The sequence below is a fragment of the Podarcis cretensis genome, assembly GCF_951804945.1.
Source record: "Podarcis cretensis genome assembly, chromosome: 1".
Taxonomy (NCBI): Eukaryota; Metazoa; Chordata; class Lepidosauria; order Squamata; family Lacertidae; genus Podarcis; species Podarcis cretensis.
In genome coordinates this window covers 139,764,153-139,784,003 of record NC_137170.1, presented here as the reverse complement: position 1 = coordinate 139,784,003, position 19,851 = coordinate 139,764,153, and the positions used below count along the sequence as shown (strand labels likewise).

Here is a 19,851-nt window from a genome sequence, read left to right as displayed (position 1 = left end):
CTGGTATTCCAATTAGAATAGACCTCAAGTATCACAGCACACATCTTCAAAAGAAAAAACCTTACAGAAGACCTAGTAAAATTTTGCCAAAAATTCAAAAACTGAGGGCAAAATAGAAAATTCCAGGTTGACATTCTATTAAATTCCTTTTTAATGCAATCATTTAGAACTTTCTGATCCATACATGTCAGTACTCTCCTTTGAATAATATATTTTTTTAACCATTTCAAGTATCATCTCTCCTTGTTTGCCTCATCATATTCCCACCGGTGCCTGGCTTCAGAAGTGGTTTTTTGAGTGTGTGCATATACTGCAAGAAATTCTGCCACTTTTACCAAATTCATTTTGTTTTCCCTACAGTTCCTTAGATATTTCTCCCTAGCAGAAACCTCCCAAATCACCCAAAAAATTCCCTTTAGGTAAAACTCAGTGACAATTTAGACAGGTACATATCAGCAGCACTCAGAAATTTTGCTTAGACAGTTCATATTGGCAGGAAATTCCACTTTTGCCACAGAATTTTGCTTTAGGCAAAACACTTTGGAAACACTTTTGTTCCCGGGACTAAACCTGCAGAGTACTGGCGCCTCTTATTTTTGCTGCCCATGGCAGCCATTTTGTGCTGGTACCCAAAGCACTTTTATGAGTATCAAGCCTCATTTTTTCAACAAAAAGCACTGCAGCACAGTATCTAGTAAAGTAGCATGCATAGTTGAATTATCTTTGTTCTTTCAGAAATAAACTTTATATGGATATGGTTGAAATCTTTCATAAAAGGGTAGGGGATAACTTTCTTCTTCTTTCTTGTGGACTTCTAGAGATTATTAATCAGTTACTCTTGCAGGAATTACCTGCTATTTTTGGAACTCATCATCTCAAGAAATTATCATAAAATAAGATTTTCTGATGATCTTATATTGTACTTCCTGTCATTTTGTGTGTAGCTTCAACACATACTTTAAGTCTATATAAAGAGAGTGATTTTATATACAACTGTGACCTATATAGGGCCTTAGTTCTTGTAAGTTTGAGAGGTGTTCTTTCTTACTTAACAGGTCGTGGGGGTATTCTGAGAGTTGCTATCCCCTTTAGCTTATATTTGTTACAAATAAGGGATGTTTGGGTTTTTTGCAGAGGGGAGTTATTGGTGCTTGTCCATTATTTTGACCATTATTTTGTTTAATGAGGTACTGTTTATTAGTATTATATGTCCATTTCCCCCAGTATTTGTTATATATTTTTTCTGTAACTGCTACAATGCCCTAATAAAGAACTTGGTACTAAAAATGCACTGGTATTGAAATTCATACCTTTTTGGATCAGTAACGCAGACTCTTGCCTCTGCATGTGTTGGAGAAAGACTAAAAAAGGGAATAATCTAAACTAGCTATTGAAAACTGCCTATCTTTCATTTCCAGCAGAAAACAAACATCTTAATACAGCAAATTTAAAATCAATTGGCATCTGTTATGTGTCACCTTCTTTTACTTATGAAGGAAGATTTTTCAAACTTCAGAGCTATTAATTATAAATTAAGACATGGGCACCTCTCCTTGGGGCATTCCAGTATCTGATAACTGATCAGAATGGACACACACACACACACACACACAGGGCTGGCACATCCATTAGGCAGGGTAAGGCCTCTATCTCAGGTGGCCCTAGTCCCTGAGGCAGCATCCCTGTGGGCACCCCACCTGCCCTGCTGCTTCTGCTGCCAGCACTGGTGCCCATTTTAGGTGAGATCTCGCCAAAATCATGTGGAATCTTGCAGATCATGCGAGACCTCATCTGAAATGGACACCAGTGCCAGCACTGCTTCTCTGCCGGCAGGGGTGGGTGGTGCAGAAAGTGGCAGCAGGGCAGGGTGGCACCTCCCATTTTGCCACAAGCGGTGCCACTCCTGCACACACCCCTAATTCAATGAGAAATGCAAGTAGCACATCCAAACTTACAGGGGTTCCTTCCCCCCGGAAAGATGCCTTTAGGCTTGAGAGTGGCTTCCTAATCCGTCTGTACTCCCTTGTTTTAAATCATAAGAATTTCTGGTTATCAGGAAAGCTGAGAACGTAACTGAATAATGAATTAGCAACACCTGACAGTAATGTAAAATAGGAACTTATTCTGAAGCAGATATTAAACCCTGGTGATGTTTTATTTTGTAGAGTTCCAAGCTCTCAGTAGAATTTCCACTGAGATCAGAGAGACCGCTCAGTCCCTCAAGAACATGGTAAGTTCTGGAACTAGAATTGAGGAAATGGGTGAGAGGCACGTGATGGAATTTAGAAAGAAAAGAGAAGGAATGAAATGTTTTTAAAAGACAGACATACCCCTAATTGATGAAGGTTGATTGGGAAATACTTACTCCTGACATAGGGGCGTAGGCAGGAGGAGGGCTGTGTCCAATTTCACTCTAATAGGAAAGAAAAATGGAATGATGGATATAGTAAGAGGTCGGATGAATGAAAAGAAGTCACATGAGCTCCATGAATCAGTGAAGAAAAAACATGCACATTGGTGAGATTTACTCAAATCTCAGTCAAATTCAGCCCTTGATGCTCAGGGAAAACTCCCTAGGGAAAGGGATCCAAAAGCAGTTTTGCGTGAACTCAAGGTCTGGAGGGTTTGACTGGGAAATGGTTGAGAAAAGGCTGAAAAGATGGGAAGGAGTTGCACAAAGAGTAGCAGGCATGCAGCTTTTGTCCTCAAACCAAGAGTCACATGGAACGTCACCAACTATTGACCCACCTGATCTAAAAAGAAAGAGCTTGTTGCCCAAGAATGAAAAGAAAGCAAGGACCGAATTGTCAGAATCCCTTATGTGGCAAATATTTATCAGACACACAAGCAGAACTGTCCTAAGATAGGTTTTCCAATGGTAAAAATTTAAAGTGGCATAAAAAACCTAATGTGGTAATAGCCAGGGAATATGCAACCCGACTGCTTGATACCGTTTTCAGATTTTTCTTTCAGTAAATATTTCCAGGTGTGTGTGACAGAGAGACAGAGAGACAGAGAGAACAATACCACAGAACCAGACGACGTTTCCTAAGCAGCATTTAGAACGTAAAATGATTCATGTAATGGAGTATGTAGCATGAGTCCATCTTGGCGGTCTCCCCATTCTTCTACTTCAACCCTTTTTCAGGTTGGGGTTGAAATGCAAGTCGGTAGAGCATGGGACACTTAATCTCAAGGCTGTGAGTTCGAGTCCCACATTGGCCAAAAGATTCCTGCATGGCAGGGGGTTGGACTAGATGACCCTCATGGTCACTTCCAACTCTATTATTCTATGTTTCGAGGGTCAAGAGGGCAATTAATGAAATTCTGTCGACATCCATTCAGATGCAAAAGAATGGCCCACTTTGTTTTCATTCATCACTTATTGATGTTCACCATCCTTCTAATAGTCTCTTCCTTTGTAATGATTTGATACTACTTGCATCTTTGTTCTGTACTACAGTAAACAGACTACAGGGCCAAACTAGGTGTGATGGTGGCCTCAATCAAGAAGGTAAGGTCAGTAGTAGAGTCTGGATTAAAAAGCAAAAATGATGCATGGATGAGAAGCGGGGAACCCCCTGCCCCCGGTGGCTTATCTCTTCATTTTCTCACCCAAATATTCTTCTCAACCAAGGTCATACACCAAAAGTTGACTTGTGCATGCAGAAGGTCTCTCAAAATCCGCCATCCTACTTGTGGGCAAACAAACTGAGGAGGATCATTTCACTCAGTTTCTCTGGGGAGAGGAGACATTCCCCAAGAGTTTCTCAGAGTGAGATTTACTGTGAGTAGCAATAACACCAACCTACCTCACAAACAGCATTGCTGTGAGGATAAATGATTCTAGGCGCTGCAATACACATTTTAATGAATAATACTACTGGTATTATTTTAGAAAGAAGGCAGAAAAAGATCAGAATTATTGCAGTGGGAGCAGCTTTTCCAGACAAGCAGCAACTCCTGCTATGCATTGCTCAACAAGCCTAAATACTTATACACCTAGTGAGCTTCCTGACAGATCTGTGAAGTGCAGAGTTGTCTCAAGGAGGAAATTTCATTTTATTAGCCTGCTAGCAGACCACTGTTTCTTAACAGTCCCAGGCAATAGGGCTGCATAAGCAAGCTAGTAGCAGAATAATTAGTGTCATATTCTAATGACGTGACCCCCCCCCCGAAAAAAAAGTCCTGTGGAGCCTCTCTTTAACCCTGGTATAAAGCCTTGATATAATATAAAGTCTGTGTGAGTCTTGCCAGACATAGTCCCTGCTCTCTGCCTGGCTCAGTTCTACCTGGTTTGGAACAGACTCCAACTACAAAGATGGCTGCAGATGGTGCCTAGGGTCTTTCATCGGTTTCAGGTCCTGGATAAGCCAAAACCTTACTTTGGCCTTGAGAACACTTAACCCTCCTGCCAGCTAGGGAAACATTTCCTTGCATTATTCATTTAAACAAATGACATATGGGGGGGGGGAAATACTACATTTGTGAAATGCACTTGGAATACTTATGGTTTTGTTGTACCTATATATTGATGGTTTGTTTACTGTTCTCTTGTGAGCTGCTTTGGGCATAATTTTGAAGAGCAGTAGGCAAATAAACTTCAGGATGATTATTTATAAGGTGTTTGCTTCTGTGGCTTCATTGTGCACAGAACTACCATGTAATAACTCATTTAATAACTTTTAAACAATAGCATTGCTTTTTTCACAAAATTCATTTCATTCAAATTTGTAGTCTCCATTCATAAAATAAATTGAAGGCTGACTTTCAAACTCGAGTGACTGCTTTTTAAGAAAGGGGGATGGGATATAGGGTACAAGCAAAGCAGTAGTCTTCATTGAGAAACCTTCAGGAGTACAAGAAAATATGCACAGATTAATACATTTGGTGTGGTCAAAAACTGAGAACTTACTCAGACTTGCAAGAAGAGAACATGGTGTAGTTTTCATGGGAAAATAAGAGTCCAGAATGCCAAAAGCTGCTTGAACATATAAGGGAGAAGTCTACCCTTGCAACCTTCTCCCTGGTATGCTAACTTTCCACATGAAAGGAGGCTTTGACACATAGATTCATGCTCTGACAACTACAGAACGTACACTATGGAATTCAATACCATACGGTGTAGTGCCAGACACCAACTAGGATATCTTTCAAGGGGGACTCGTGAAATCCATGGAGGACAAAGCCTTTCATGGTTACTACTACCTCTGATGGCTCTATTACCTCCAGTGACAGAGAGTTGCTGAGCTCATTTTGGAAACCAATGCTAGAGTAGAAGGCCTTTGGTCCAGCAGAGCTTGCCATTTGCTCTTAATCCACCAGAAGCATCCTCAGGTGGCTCAAAGTTCTCTGTGGACTTCCTTCTTCACTGTTTGAATCGCCTTTCAGAAAGGTACCACTACTAGTTGCATAAACCTTTTGAAAACATGATGATTTGTTGAGGAAATACAGTGATGGTTCCCATGCCAAATAAGAGCTGTGGGGAGGGAGGTTCTTCATTGGGGCTGCAGTGTTAACCAGTCTTCATCCTGACTATGCTCCCCACATCACTACATACTTGCTATTTAAAGAAGGTTCACACAACTGCAGGGGGCAGATTCACCATCACAACGTTTAGTCAGTGACAAGCTCCAAAATTACAACAAGGAATACCATGGAACCATTTTGATAAATGGTTTCCTTTCCCCCCCCTCTTAAAAACAAAATACTAAGCAATGGGGGGGGGGATAAAGGGTGTTTGAGCTGCTTCAGCTTTTGTGTGTGTTTGGTCATTAAGTGATACAAGTGCCATAGTCACAATTCCAAAAAAAGAATGCCAGGAAACAGCTGAAGCACAGATTAAATGCAACATAATTGTTTCTTAAATGTCGTTAAATTGCTTCCTAATTACAATGCAATGCCATAATTTTGGAAGCCTCAAAAATACCTGTTTGTACTTAAGATAAAAAAACAAAAAGGAGATCAGATTCCCGCCCCCACTCTATCCGCCTTCTCTTGATTGTGAACATGGGTTCTGGAGGGAAAGGTGAATAATTTCTCACCAGCTAGAAAATTATGTATTGGCAGGGGAAGGGTTGGTGTTGAGTGAAGCAACAGGTTGAACCAATATTCCTGAATTACTACTATGCAATGCTTTTGACAGGCTAGGAAACAGAGGTGCTGCTTGCCTGGGATGTGTGCTCCCACGAGGGCTGGTAGGAAGTGGAACCCAGTTGTCAAGGCACTGCTCCCATGTAGGAAAATCAAGACACTGAAATCCAGGGGGGGGGATGATTAACCTTTAGCACTGTAAACCAACAAACGATGGTGATACTAACTAGTAAAAAGAGAGCTTTCCCTGGGGCAGTGTGGGACAAGAGAATGGTGGCTGGGCACTGAAGACATCTTGCTATGGCCACTGTGACAGCAGGTTGTTAAGGGAGATCGGGTTTCTTAAGGGAGGAAAAAGGAATAACTGTGAAGCCGTTGCTAAAAATGAACTGTTCTCCTCCAATTCTGTTCCACCTGTCCAGTTCAGGAGCCAGAGTTTGCTTGCTCTCCCCACACCCATAGTAACTTCACTGATCCTTTTCCCAGCTCTTGTATCATTTATAAAGTGCCTAAAATATTAAAGGCAAATGTAGCCATCTTAAAATCAAAGCAGCACCTTTGCTGGCAGGCTATTATCTACCCGACCTGACTACAAATTTTAGTTAATATAAGCTTAAACTTATAATTGGCTACGTTTCCATTCTATTGAATGGGATGGGGACTTCAGTGCAAGAAGGGAAGTGAGTGTAAACAAGATGGGAGTGGGAATTGAGTGGCTGGGGTGTGTGTGTGTAGAGAGAAATATGTTATGGTCTGGACCAGGTTATTTCCTGGTTCACACTGAGGAGCAAGGGGAAGAAACAAGGGCAGCCCATAGAACTCAGTGGAGGACTGGGCACATTCGCATTAGCCCCCCCCCCAAAAAAAAACCACCCAAAATTGGTGGGGGGTTGGGTGAGAGCAAAACAGGCCAATAAGAACTGAGCATGCTCAGTATGCACAGAATGCTTACTTTTGGATGGGTAGGAGGAAAACCTGGGGGAGGGCGAATGCAATGGAGCAGCGAGACAGAAACATGTCCCACTGCAATGTTTTATTACAGAGGCATCTTACCTACTTTGTTTTTCTGGGGTCAATAGTGTCCTACTACTGCGCTCGTATCATCAAGTTATATGTTCCTTAAATATCACTATCAGCGCCATTCATGATTCTAGTCCACAAAAGCTCATGGTGCAATAAATGTGCTAAAGGTACTGCAATATGTTTTGAGGGATTACCCTGAGGAACTTTGCTACTTTGGTTGTTTACCATGCTGCTGTTAGGTCCATAAACGTCAATAAGATCCCCTCAGGAAGCTGCCTTCTCAAACGGAGTTAAACTGTTGAGGCTCAGTATTGTCTCTACACAGACTGGAACAACCCTCGGGGGGGGGGGGTCTCTCCCACTCCTACCTGGAGATGTCTGGGAGTCAATGTTGGCCCTTCATGCAAAGCATATGCTCTCCCATTGAGCCCCAGCCCTTCCCAGCACATGGCTAGGATCCTAGAATTTGGATCTCAGTTACACCCAAGAAGTGCTGTTGGACAGCTTTTTGAGAAGCAGTGCTGGAGGATATATTTGCCCAGGTTCATCCAGGAAACAGACACATGTTTTACGTCTTGTAGGGAAATGTCACTTTGGTTAGGAAATACACTTGCTGCTGAGCTGGAAGCCTAAGAAGTGCAACGATGGGGCTAAACCACATGTCCGTGCATTTGCATCAGGACTTCAGTCTGCACTGGAACAGCCACCCAAATCGTTCTTCTGCATGGCCCCTCCCACTATACTCTGTTGCCTTGGATCAGAGCTTTGTCCCCATTATCATTCAGGGTTGGATTCTCTCGCTGCTTCCCTTCCTCCATGGCTACACATCCTCCCTGTGGCGATAGGAAAAAGGATCCTCCTTCAAAGCTGCATTTGCTGCTTTTGAGCAGCTGGAAACACAGGAGATCAGTGCCTCTGACGCTTACCATGTAGCATTGGGGGGGGGGGCGTCTTCAGGACACAAGCATCCACAGCTCTCATTCATCACTGCTGCAAACCGTGTACTCCCTAGCTTTGTACTTTGCACAAACATTTGCTGTTCAGCTGCTCTGAAGCTGTTGGGGGATACAGACACATCTGAAAAGTGACTGCATAATTGGTGTCACTTTCTGTTAGGGATTGTATTTGATTGCAGGTGGCGCTGTGGGTTAAAGCCTCAGCGCCTAGGGCTTGCCGATCGAAAGGTCGGCGGTTCGAATCCCTGCGGCGGGGTGCGCTCCCGCTGCTCGGTCCCAGCGCCTGCCAACCTAGCAGTTCGAAAGCACCTCCGGGTGCAAGTAGATAAATAGGGACCGCTTACCAGCGGGAAGGTAAACGGCGTTTCCGTGTGCGGCTCTGGCTCTGGCTCTGGCTCTGGCCAGAGCAGCGATGTCACGCTGGCCACGTGACCCGGAAGTGTCTCCGGACAGCGCTGGCCCCTGGCCTCTTAAGTGAGATGGGCGCACAACCCCAGAGTCTGTCAAGACTGGCCCGTACGGGCAGGGGTACCTTTACCTTTACCTTTTAATTTCACACTAGATGAGAGGGCTTCTCAGCAAAGATTAAAGAATGACTATTTCAGTGGAGCTGTATGAAGATATGCACTACTGAAACGAGCAAAGACAAAGATCTGAGCTCCCAACTGCCAGGATTTCTCACCCTCCTATGCCTGCTTCAGTATCCCCTGAACAATTAAGTCCTGCTTGTCCAGCAGTATATTTGCCCTAATTTGCAAAACTGATATACAAAATTTGCATATACAGAAGAAGATAAATGAGGTAATGGAACCAGGCACCTAAGGCTTTAATTGACAAGGAAATAATTAGATGTGTCCCTGTGAAATCTCAGGGTTCAGATTCAGATTAGCAGCTTAAAATTCAGCGAGGCATCTCTCTCCCTCTCCTTTGCACTGTGTTGTTGACATCATAGGTGGGGTGGGGATGGCTTCACCCAATGAACATCATCCCCCCCCTTCTGTGCCCATGCAATCCCTCCTGGAACTCCTATTCATGAAACTCTCATCCATGTATGCATCTGCGGATGCGCAATGACCGCCTCAAATGTTCATATCACTGATCATTCCATATCCAGTTTTCTATTCAGACTGAAGTTGGTTTGAGAAAAACACATTTTACAGCTGTATTTGTCAGGAAATGACAGGACTGATATGGCGTATATTAATTCAGCCTTGAAAACTAGCAGTGGGAGCACACTAGGTGCAGAGTAATGTGGAGACACCATAAGGTTCTATACTGTACTTTGCTTCACTGTGAAACTCATTGGGTCAACCATTCTCTCAGCCTAACCTACCCCATGGTGTTGTTGGAAGTGTAAATGGGGGTATAAGCCCCACCCTGAATAGCCACTCTTTTGCAGACGTAAGAATGTGCTGGATGTGGAGGTTCTATTTGGCTGTCATGGCCAACAGCCACTCATAGACCTATTCCAAGGCTGGATTTAGGGGCAGATTGCCCTAAATTAGGGGCAGCAGACATGGGGGGGGTCCAGTTCACATGGCATAAATAAATGTACAGTTTCTGATCCTTGCATGTAAATTTGTTATCTTCTGCATCAGGAAATAATCCTGCATCAACTCTTAAAATGTGCTATATATGAAATAAGACAAAAGAGTGAGATGCTCCTTGCCTAGGGGGCATTTGTCCTAGACTACGTATCTGTTTTCCAGAATCCCCCACACTTGCTTGTGGGGTTTAATGTTGGGTTTCAGGTTCCCTCAGCATGGTGCCCTCCGGGTGTCTTGCACTACAATTCTCATCATCCCTAACCGTTGGTCTTGCTGGCTGGAGCAGAAGGAAGTAATAGTTGGAAACCTCTGAAAGGAAACAAGTGGAGGAAGGCTACAGTATTTCCACAAAAGTGACAGGGAGGGGGTTAAAGTGAAAATTTTGAGGAATCTAAATTCCTGAATTATTTGGATCAATGGCTTCTGCACCAGAATTTGCATTATTGTAAATCTCGGCTTGATTTTGTTTGATTCAGCATTCTGCATGATGTGGAGCCCTGCTCCAGAGCACCGCAACCTTTGGGGAAGTGTGTGGCACATAGCCCAAGCAGCTCTCAGATGCTCTGCTTGACCATTTAAGAAATGTTAGGTCGTAGCTCCTAAGCTGTAATCCACAGAAACAATTAATAGGATGCATGTCAGTATTCAGGAAAAGTCAATGAACCAAGTCCTCCTACCCTGGCAAGACGATATAGCTGCTCCACTAAGTTGAAAGATTTCAGAAAGAGCTCTGTGTGGAATAAGGACAGCTGGTTTATGCAAGTGGATCTGTGTAATATCCTACAGATACCCAAGTGGAAAAGCAGATAGAAAATACAATGCAGAGCCGTCCCATCAGCTCAGAGCAAATATTTCAAAGGAACAGGCTGGTATTTACAGCAGATCTGAACTGAACTGAAATTCAAATTGGAGAAAGCTCCCTGGAGGGGACCCACACCTCTTCCCAAGAGCCACATTGTTTTCTTCTGAATATGGAACAAAAAGCAGACAGACGCTGCCTTGCTTAGGAGTACCTAAAAGAAGGATATTTCAATCCACATCCAAAGGAGACGGGGACATTTCCCCCCACCCCCCAAAAAAGAGGCATAGCAAAATGGAATATATGAATAAAGCAAAGGGGAAAGGACCTTCCCTGCATGTTTTTGCATTCTTTTCATGAAAGAAATAATGAGCTAGATACTGAGACAGCAGGCTGTGGGGGGAGAAACAAGGGGGAGGGGCGGAGTGGAAAGCATGTCCATGGCTCGCCATTCCCTGAGCACTAATTGCAAGAAACAGGCCACAGCCATGCAGCTCCTGAGCTCCATGCCTGCTCTTGCCAATCTGAGTAGGGGGGGGGCAGGAGCAGCGGGACCCTCCCCACTCTCCACCTCACAGCTCCTGAGCAGCCTTACTCTCCTGGTTGGCGCTGGGCCAGGACTGAGGAGGAGGACTCCAGGGGAGCAAGAACAGAGACTCAAAGAGACCTGCTGCCCAATTGGCCTCTGGCTCCCTTATTCCACTCTTGCAGGCTGTCAGAGAGGGCCAGCGAAGGGGGTGATGCATTACATTAAATATATTTCCAATCAAAGAAACTGTCATACGCTGACCACAGTGGCAATCGCACTGGGAATGCTTCCACTATTTCATACATCCTGACTCTGTTTTCAAGGAGAAGTGCTTGTTTCTGTTAGCTATCGTTGTTCCTATTTTGTCCTAATTTTTTTCCTTAAATTATTATTTTTATTATTATTCATTTTGTTTCTATACTGCTTTATATATTTTAAGAAAAGATCTCAAAGCCGTTTACAACACATTAATACCTCAAATAAAACAATCCAGAATAAAACAGTACTGAAGAAAGTCAAATAAAGCATGCATTTGAAGCCACAAAGATTTCGAGGTAAAACTGGAGGCGCTATTAGGGTGTACATGCATGCAGCCAAGTGCATTAGCTTCCACTTCCTCAATGTTACTGAATGTGCTGAGTTGCAGAAGCTAGTCTAAGGAAATTGTAGCCAGATCTATGATGAGATTAAAAATGCAATCCCATCCTTGGTTTATGCCCACCCAATGAAGATGTGGAGTGGTAAAGCCCAGAGATAAGAGGAAAGGTCTTCTTCTGGATCAGGAATTGGGTAAGTGGCAGCAAGCAATGGAAGAAATGGTAAGTTCTCCCAATAGAGAGATGTAGAAAGCAGAGTCCCCAAGAATCGGCATTGGGGCCTGCACTTTTTAACTTGTACATAACTTGTACATAAACCATTGAGAGTTATTGGGTAGCAGGCAGGTGGCCAAGTTTGCTGAAGATACTTGTTCAGGGGCGTTAAAACCAAGAGTGATTATGAAGAGCTCAAAAAGGATCTCTCCAAACTGGGTGAATGGGTGACAAAACGGTAAATGCAATTCAATGTAAAACAAGTGTAAAATGATGCAAGTTGGGGCAATAATTTTAATTTCACATATATGGCTCCTGGGCCTGAAATGGCAGGGAATGACCAGGAATGAGACCTCGGGGTCATTGTGGATGGCTCAGTGAAGATGTTGAACCAGTGGGCAGCAGCTGGGAAAAGGGCAGCTTCAATTCTAGGGATCACTGGGAAAGGAAAGGAAAATAACTTTGCCAGTAGCACAATACAAATCTGTGGCGCAACTGCATTTGAAGATACTGTCATACCAGGGAACTCCCATGACCGCACCCTGTGAGCATGATCTCCTGGCCCTCTAGGTGGCCTTCCTCAAGTATGACTCCCATATCCCTGGCCACTGACTGTGCTTGCTGCGGTAGATGGGAGCTGCAGTTCAGCAACAGAGGTCCAAAGGCTCCCCATGTCTGCCCTAGTGTTTCTCTTCCCCGTTCCCAGCAGGGCTCCCAAGCCATGGAGTTGGGAGGGCATTTCCTCTGGCGCATGGCTGGTGTGTGCGTGCACCTGTCAAAGGAGTGGCCGTCTGCAGGTTGTTTGTGGGGCCAAAAGATTCAGGTCCTAGGGTGACTGACGCCATTTGTCCGGGCCTGTGCATGCTGGTGAGGGGTGTGTGGTTTCCTTTGCTGCTGCAGGGTTGTAATCCTGCACGCAAGGGGAGCAGAAAGATGTCACAGGGGAGATTTGCCACTCCTACGCGTGGGAATGAGAGTTACCAAAGAGTTTCAGGGAAGCGAGAACTGGGTAGAACTAGGTTCAAATAGGGCAAAGAATAGCGTCTGCTGCCTTGAGGTCCTTGGAGGGCAGATGGAATATAAATGGAAGAATTAATTAATTCTGGGCCTGGCTACTGTGTGGACATCCTCAGCATGGAAGTATGTGACTTGGATGTCATATTCTTGGCTCTTGGGGTCTCCATGAATGCCACTGGCAGGCCTGCGGCTACGATCGCTCTTGACAGTGATATTCCTTTACTGCTGGGAGTCTATTGGATTGGATATTATGGTTGGAGATTCTGCTACAGTGACACTCCCACTCTTTTGCAATCCGTCACATCCTATTCCAGTTTGCAAAATCCCTTGCATTATTATTATTTTTTTAATGTGGCATGAGTAAATTTTTATTCTGAAAGTGTAGCCCAGAGGAAAAAAGTTTGAGAACAACTGCTTCACACTGCCTCTCTGATCCTCCCATCCTGTCTAAATTTAAAACAAAACGAAAAGCCTTGTGATGTCTCAAGGGCCATACATTGCCAGGCTCCTATATTTTTAGGCCCTGGAGTTGGCAGTGAAACCAAGCTCTGTGTGATACTGCAGTAGGATTGGAGTTCTGAACTTTAGAGTGGGGGGAAATTCCTCAAGAGGGAATCAAAAAGGTAACATGTTTGTGATGTGCTGCAAGGAGGAGATGGGTTGGAAGCACAAAAAAGGCTTGATGAACGTATTTCACCTGCCCCTTCCCTCCTTTCCCTGTTTTTCCCCCAGTCTACTTTACACAGTAATCAAAGGATATTCTGAGCCTCTCAAAAGCCATCAGCCCTCATTGAGAATGAAATAGAGCACATCTTCTCCAAAGCCTTTAGCGCAGCAATCATTACAGCATGTTGACTGGCCTGAACAGGGGAGCTCTTAGAGATGGATCTGCAGAGGGTGGGGAGGGCTGCGAGAAGCCAGCCTAGACATGTGAATAGAAAGTTGATTATAATCTCCCCAATTTTATTACAGTTGTTGGGGGTGGTGGTTAAAGAAACCCATAAATGGGCACTCCTGGCCTCTTAAAGGAAAGAATGGTTGCCATGATGAGATTTTCTATTTTTCAGATGTTAGAAGAGTTTGGGGAATCTACTGGTAATATTACTTTACAAAAAAGAATGAAAGAAAGATTTGGAGAGAAAATAATCATTAACATTTTAAATCTAAATGTTATTTTCACCCCTGGGCCCCTGCCTTTGTTTCCTATACTATCACTGATTATTCCTTAAGAAAAACAGGGAATAATGAGGAAGGCAGTCTCCTGGGTCTTAGCAAAAATATATTTTCCTCCATAGCATTGCAGTAAATATATATATGGCTCCTTTACATAGATTATATATGATTATGTATTATACTTACACCCCCCCCCCCACCCCCCAGTTCTTCTCACACCAGATTGTTCAGACCAATTCAGACAGTGGCATTTTTCTCTTCAGGAAGGAAACCCACAACATTGTGCTGGTTTGTGGCTTGTACTATATACTGCTCACACATGCATTTCCGCTGCATGTGCTATCAAAGTAGTCATCGCAGTGGGCCTGTAATAAACCTCCTGCTCTCATGCAGATTGCCTGGGCCTCGTAGGTGTCAGAGTTTGAAGGGAGCCAGGATGCTGCCTTCTACAACTCAGACCATCGGTCTGTCTAGCTCAGCACTGCATAGTTGACACACGGTCTGGCTGTGGCTCCCAGGCTGTGAGACAGGGATCCTTCCTCGCACTACCTGGAGATGCCATGGACTGAACTTGGGATTTTAAATGTACAGTGGTGCCTCGCAAGACGAAAAGAATCCATTCCGCGAGTCTCTTCGTCTAGCGGTTTTTTCGTCTTGCGAAGCAAGCCCATTAGCGGCTTACCGGCTTAGCGCTATTAGCGGCTTAGCGCGGCTTTTAGCGGCTTAGCAGCTTAGCGGATAAGCGGCTTAGAAAAAGGGGGGAAAGGGGGGGGAAGTCGGAAAAACTCGCAAGACATTTTCGTCTTGTGAAGCAAGCCCATAGGGAAATTCGTCTTGCAAAGCACCTCCAAAACGGAAAACCCTTTCGTCTAGCGGGTTTCTCGTCTTGCGAGGCATTCGTCTTGCGGGGCACCAATGTATATCTACAGTGCCTTACACTTTAGAAACAACATCACAGTGTGTGGAATCCTTTACACACAAAGCATATGTTCTACTGCTAAACGATGGCCCTTCAGCTAGAATCCTAAGGTGGTAAGATGAGGATCACATTTTTGAAGGCTTTAACTTTTTTTTTTTAAAAAAAAAGCAAATTACCCTGCAAGTAAAAAAACCAAGCCCTTCAGGTAGAAAGGCTCTAGTCAGCCTGTTATTGTCAGTGCTGGTTTGTCCTTGAAGTTGCTGGTTTGTTGATTATGTGGGCTTGTGGGCTCTTGAACTCTATCCAGTTCAAGAGTGAGAGCATTAAAAAAAATAAATTATAATTTTAGACTTACAGTTTGCTAACTCTAGTTAAACTGAAAAGCAGCTATCAAGACGCAACCTGATAGAACTGACTCTAAATAGGAAGATTGGAAGCTGCCTTAAACCAGGCTATTTGTCCATCTATCCGGGACTGCCTAGAGTGACTGGCAGCAGTGCTCCAGGGTCCCCGGCAAAGGCTTCCCACATCACCTGCTACCTGAGATTCTTATAACTGGTAACCCCATGATTTGAACCTGGGACCTTCTGCATGCAAAGCATGCAAAACAATAATCAAAATTACAATCAACAGGAAAGACACCACGACCACAATACCTCATCATAGCACTTTCTCTCTAACTTAGAGTTTTATTCTCTGCTTCACACCCAAAAAGTGGGATTTGTTCCATGTACAAAGAGCAGGAAGAAGGCTGGCACCAGAGAGTGGAAGGGGCAGGAATTTGTTGTGGCTCAGAGAGCAGCCAAAAAGGCCTTTGCACGGAGGACAGAACAAGGTCGTGCTCTATGTGTCCTTCATTCAAGCCAATGGGACTCAGGGAGATAAGGGGACCTAAGAGCCCCCCAAATCCTGGGGCCAGCATTGGCAAAGAAATTCCTTCTTTTTCTTTCTTTTTTTTAAAAAATCCATTCAACTAATGGGATAGTTTAATGAGACATTCATTTTTATTCCTATTTTAGATAAAAAAATTAATCTCTTTAGATGTCAACTTTCCATGCCTGCTTTACTAAAGAGCACAGAAACTTTGCCATAAAATTTAATTTTCCAGTAACAATGAACATAAACTGCTTAAGCTGCATCAATTTATTCACCATTCATGATAATAGCGCCAATTATAATGGGCCCATTTAATGTTAATGTTCATTAGAGCAAACAAGGGTATATCCAAGTTACCAAAAGGAAACAGAATTTCAGGGCAAACATGTGGACTGAGTTTTAAATGCATTTCACTTGTTTTGTGTATACGTCCTACAACCACCAGTTATTTAATTCTGAAAGTGTATGTTATTCTAAAAGGGACTTCTATGAACACAGGAAGCCAGACCATTGGCTCCTTCTAGCTCAGTACTTACTGCTTTCTATGGCTGACCCTTTCTGAGCCATGCTACTTGGGGCCTTAGCTGAGAGGGGGACAACTTTTTCCTTCTGAGGACCTCAGGACAGGTTGGGGAGGGAGAGGGCCTTCTCGGTGGCTACGCCCAAACTTTGGCACTCCCTCCCTAGAGAAGCTAGACTGGCTCCCTCCTCCTTGTTGTCCTTCTGATTTCCTTGTTTCAACAGGCTTTTGAGAACGGACTGCTTTTAATGAAGAGGTTGTGCTGTTTTTATTGTAATTATTTGTATGTTTTAAACAGATTTTGTATATGTATATAGTTTTAATTCTATCAATACTTAATTGTTTGCTATTTTTTTTCCTATGCTTTTAGCAGTTCTTATTTTTATCTTTAAGCTGACTTGAGTCCCATCAAGGAAAAAAGGCGGGGTATAAATAAATAAATAAATAAATAATAATAATAATAATAATAATAATTACTATCGACCTTGATGGCAGAAAGTGAGGAGGAATTAAAGAACCTTTTAATGAGGGTGAAAGAGGAGAGCACAATATATGGTCTGAAGCTCAACATCAAAAAAACGAAGATCATGGCCACTGGGCCCATCACCTCCTGGCAAATAGAAGGGGAAGAAATGGAGGCAGTGAGAGATTTTACTTTCTTGAGCTCCATGATCACTGCAGATGGTGACAGCAGTCACAAAATTAAAAGATGACTGCTCTTTGGGAGAAAGGCGATGGCAACCTAGACAGCATCTTAAAAAGCAGAGACATCACCTTGCCAACAAAGGTCCGTATAGTTAAAACCATGGTTTTCCCAGTAGTGATGTATGGAAGTGAGAGCTGGACCATAAAGAAGGCTGATCGCCGAAGAATTGATGCTTTTGAATTATGGTGCTGGAGGAGACTCTTGAGAGTCCCATGGACTACAAGAAGATCAAACCTATCCATTCTTAAGGAAATCAGCCCTGAGTGCTCACTGGAAGGACAGATCGTGAAGCTGAGGCTCCAATACTTTGGCCACCTCATGAGAAGAGAAGACTCCCTGGAAAAGACCCTGATGTTGGAAAAGATGGAGGGTACAAGGAGAAGGGGACAACAGAGGACGAGATGGTTGGACAGTGTTCTCGAAGCTACAATCATGAGTCTGACAAAAGTGAGGGAGGCAGTTGGAGACAGGAGTGCCTGGCGTGCTCTGGTCCAGGGGGTCACGAAGAGTCGGACACGACTAAACGACTAAACAACAACAAAATAATATAGTATTAGTGGTGAAGAGACATGGAGCCAAAAGTACACCAGGTCTGACCCCAAGGGGTGTAGGGCCAGCCCATTTTTCTTTCTGCTAATCCTCCCCTCTGGTTTTGAAGGAGCTTCAGGGGAGACAGCACCTGCCTTCCAGCCCCCACATGCAAACAGGGCTCCATAGAAGGATCCTATTCAGCTCTCCTCCATCCAACTGCTCAAAACTGCCTCTTTACTCCTCTTTATCTTCCAAATGGTCCTAAACTGCATTGCTGAAAGAGCTTCTTTCTCAATCCACAGCCAACTGTATTTCAGTTAGGGAAACCAGCAATGGAGCCCCCCCTCCCCCATGAGGCAACCATGCACACTCTACAGACACGCTTCCAGGAACATATCAAGGCCAGTTTGCAACCCACTGCCCAATAAACTCCTCTGAGCCCACCTAAGAAGGAGTGCAGAATGCCCACCACTGCTGCCTTCCTTGAGTGTATTGGGAAAGTGCTGGCCGGGGGACCTCTTGCATCAGTGGAGAAGCTGCTCTGTTGTACTCCCAGTTAAACATGAAGTTAATGCCACTTAAACCATCATGATTAAAGCATACTTACCTTTCAGTGGTTTGCTCACAATACATTTGTGCAAATTACTACTTTGGATTGTTTTCAGCTAAATAATTTTGTTCACTAGCCCTGGTAACATCTAGGCAACATGTTATACGTAGGGCTGCCTTTGAATATAGTTCAGAAACTAACTACAGCTGGGAAAGAATTTGATGCACAGATTCCCAACCAATACAAGACAGTGTCCTGGATATATAAAAGCAATTCCGGCATGAGTGCCCTGGCTACCAATTAGTTTCCAAGACCAATTCGAAGTGCTGGCTTTGACCTATAAAGTTCTAGGTGGCTCTGGACCTCAATACCTCCTGTCCCCATTTGAACCAGCCTGGACCTTGTAATCATCATCTGCCCTCTCCAAGGGAGGTCTGGAGGCTGGGCCTTTTCAGAGGTGGCTCTCTGCTGATGGAATGCTCTCCCAGGGAGGCATGCTGAGCCACTTAGACCCTTGGCCTCTTTTAGTGGGTGAGGTGTGTCAAACGGCTTTGTATTTAGACCAGTATTTTGTGGTTTTGTTTTCATTTTATATTGGTTTTCATTTAAATAAATAAAAATAATAAAAATTTAGTGCCATGTTGAATTTGACCCTTTGTATCAAGGAAAATATACACCTGGTTAAAATATATACAAATGCTTATACGGAGAGAGCTAGCTGAACTCATTAATGCATTTAGTGCCCTTGCAGACAGGCAGGATGACATGTTACTGGCACATCCAGGTCTTAAGGTCAGTGTGTCGATCTTAGCTGAATGTATGTGTCAATGTGAGCCATGTTCATCAGCCATCTCTCCCTGCTTCTGTGAAACAGCTATGAAGTGTCTTCCTGAGGCTGCAGCCGTACACCCACCTACTCAGGAGTAAGCTGATTATGGGTTGTTGGAACCACTTTATTGAAATGTGTTGCTTTGTATGTTGCGCCTTTCTTGCTCTGAACAAGTTGCTTAGAGACTTTTTGAAGTAAGCTTCTAACAAGACAAATAAATAATACTAGTATTAATAATGAGTTCCCTTTGTGCTTCGATTTCCTAGGGAAATGTGGGCTTCATTGAATGTGATATTTAAACTGAGTCTGCGGATGACTTTGCCAGTTGGCTTTGTGTGCATTTGATTCTGGTTTAACATCATTGTTTGCTCTTACCCTGTTGGAGTCAATTCTTGCCCTGGATGTATAGATGGGTGGAGGAATGTTAAATGCCTGAGGAACTAGGTATTCTTCAGCATCCATCATGTCTTCCAGGTCTCCCTCATCCAGCAGATTCTGGAAAAACTTGCTGTCATTTGGGCTTGGGAGTTTCATGCGATCGTCACCCTAGATATGGTACATTGATGGAGAAGGGGGGGGGGGAATCATCCTTTGGTTATTTCGCCTTACCAATAATCTTTCTGTTATAGCTATAGACTCTTATCTGTCTAGTTATTCTTGTTGCCCTCCATTATTATACAAGTGCATTATGCTCTCATATTTTCTCCAATCAAATTCTATTGTCCTTTACACATTTTCTGAACGGCTCTTTAAAACTAAATAAAGAAGGAAATTATTCTTGGTCAAAACTTGGGAATATGATGACAGAAGTGTAATAACTGTTATCAGTCAAACAAAAGCCCCATTATTATTATTTCTACATTCCTATAATGGTGCTATTTGGGGGTGAAGGATGACCCAGGCCATCTGCTTTTGACAAGTTTGACTATTTTTGTGAAATGTTTGTGTTACTGAAGTTAAAATGATTGTAGACA

At 43.5% G+C, this 19,851-nt stretch overlaps 1 protein-coding gene across 6 annotated transcripts in view; it reads right to left on the bottom strand.

Annotated features, from left to right (window-relative positions):
* The window catches only part of ERBB4 (erb-b2 receptor tyrosine kinase 4), an 832,220-nt gene that overhangs the window by 4,439 nt on the left and 807,930 nt on the right, over positions 1–19,851 (bottom strand). For 5 of the 6 annotated variants that reach the window (XM_079976052.1, XM_079976051.1, XM_079976055.1 and 2 more), the window contains 2 exons: positions 19,253–19,423; positions 2,366–2,413 (listed from right to left, as the gene is read on the bottom strand). In XM_079976052.1, the coding sequence (XP_079832178.1) occupies positions 2,366–2,413; positions 19,253–19,423 (219 nt within the window). The remainder of the gene's footprint in view (positions 1–2,365; positions 2,414–19,252; positions 19,424–19,851) is intronic. The other variant, XM_079976053.1, reaches the window with a different exon arrangement.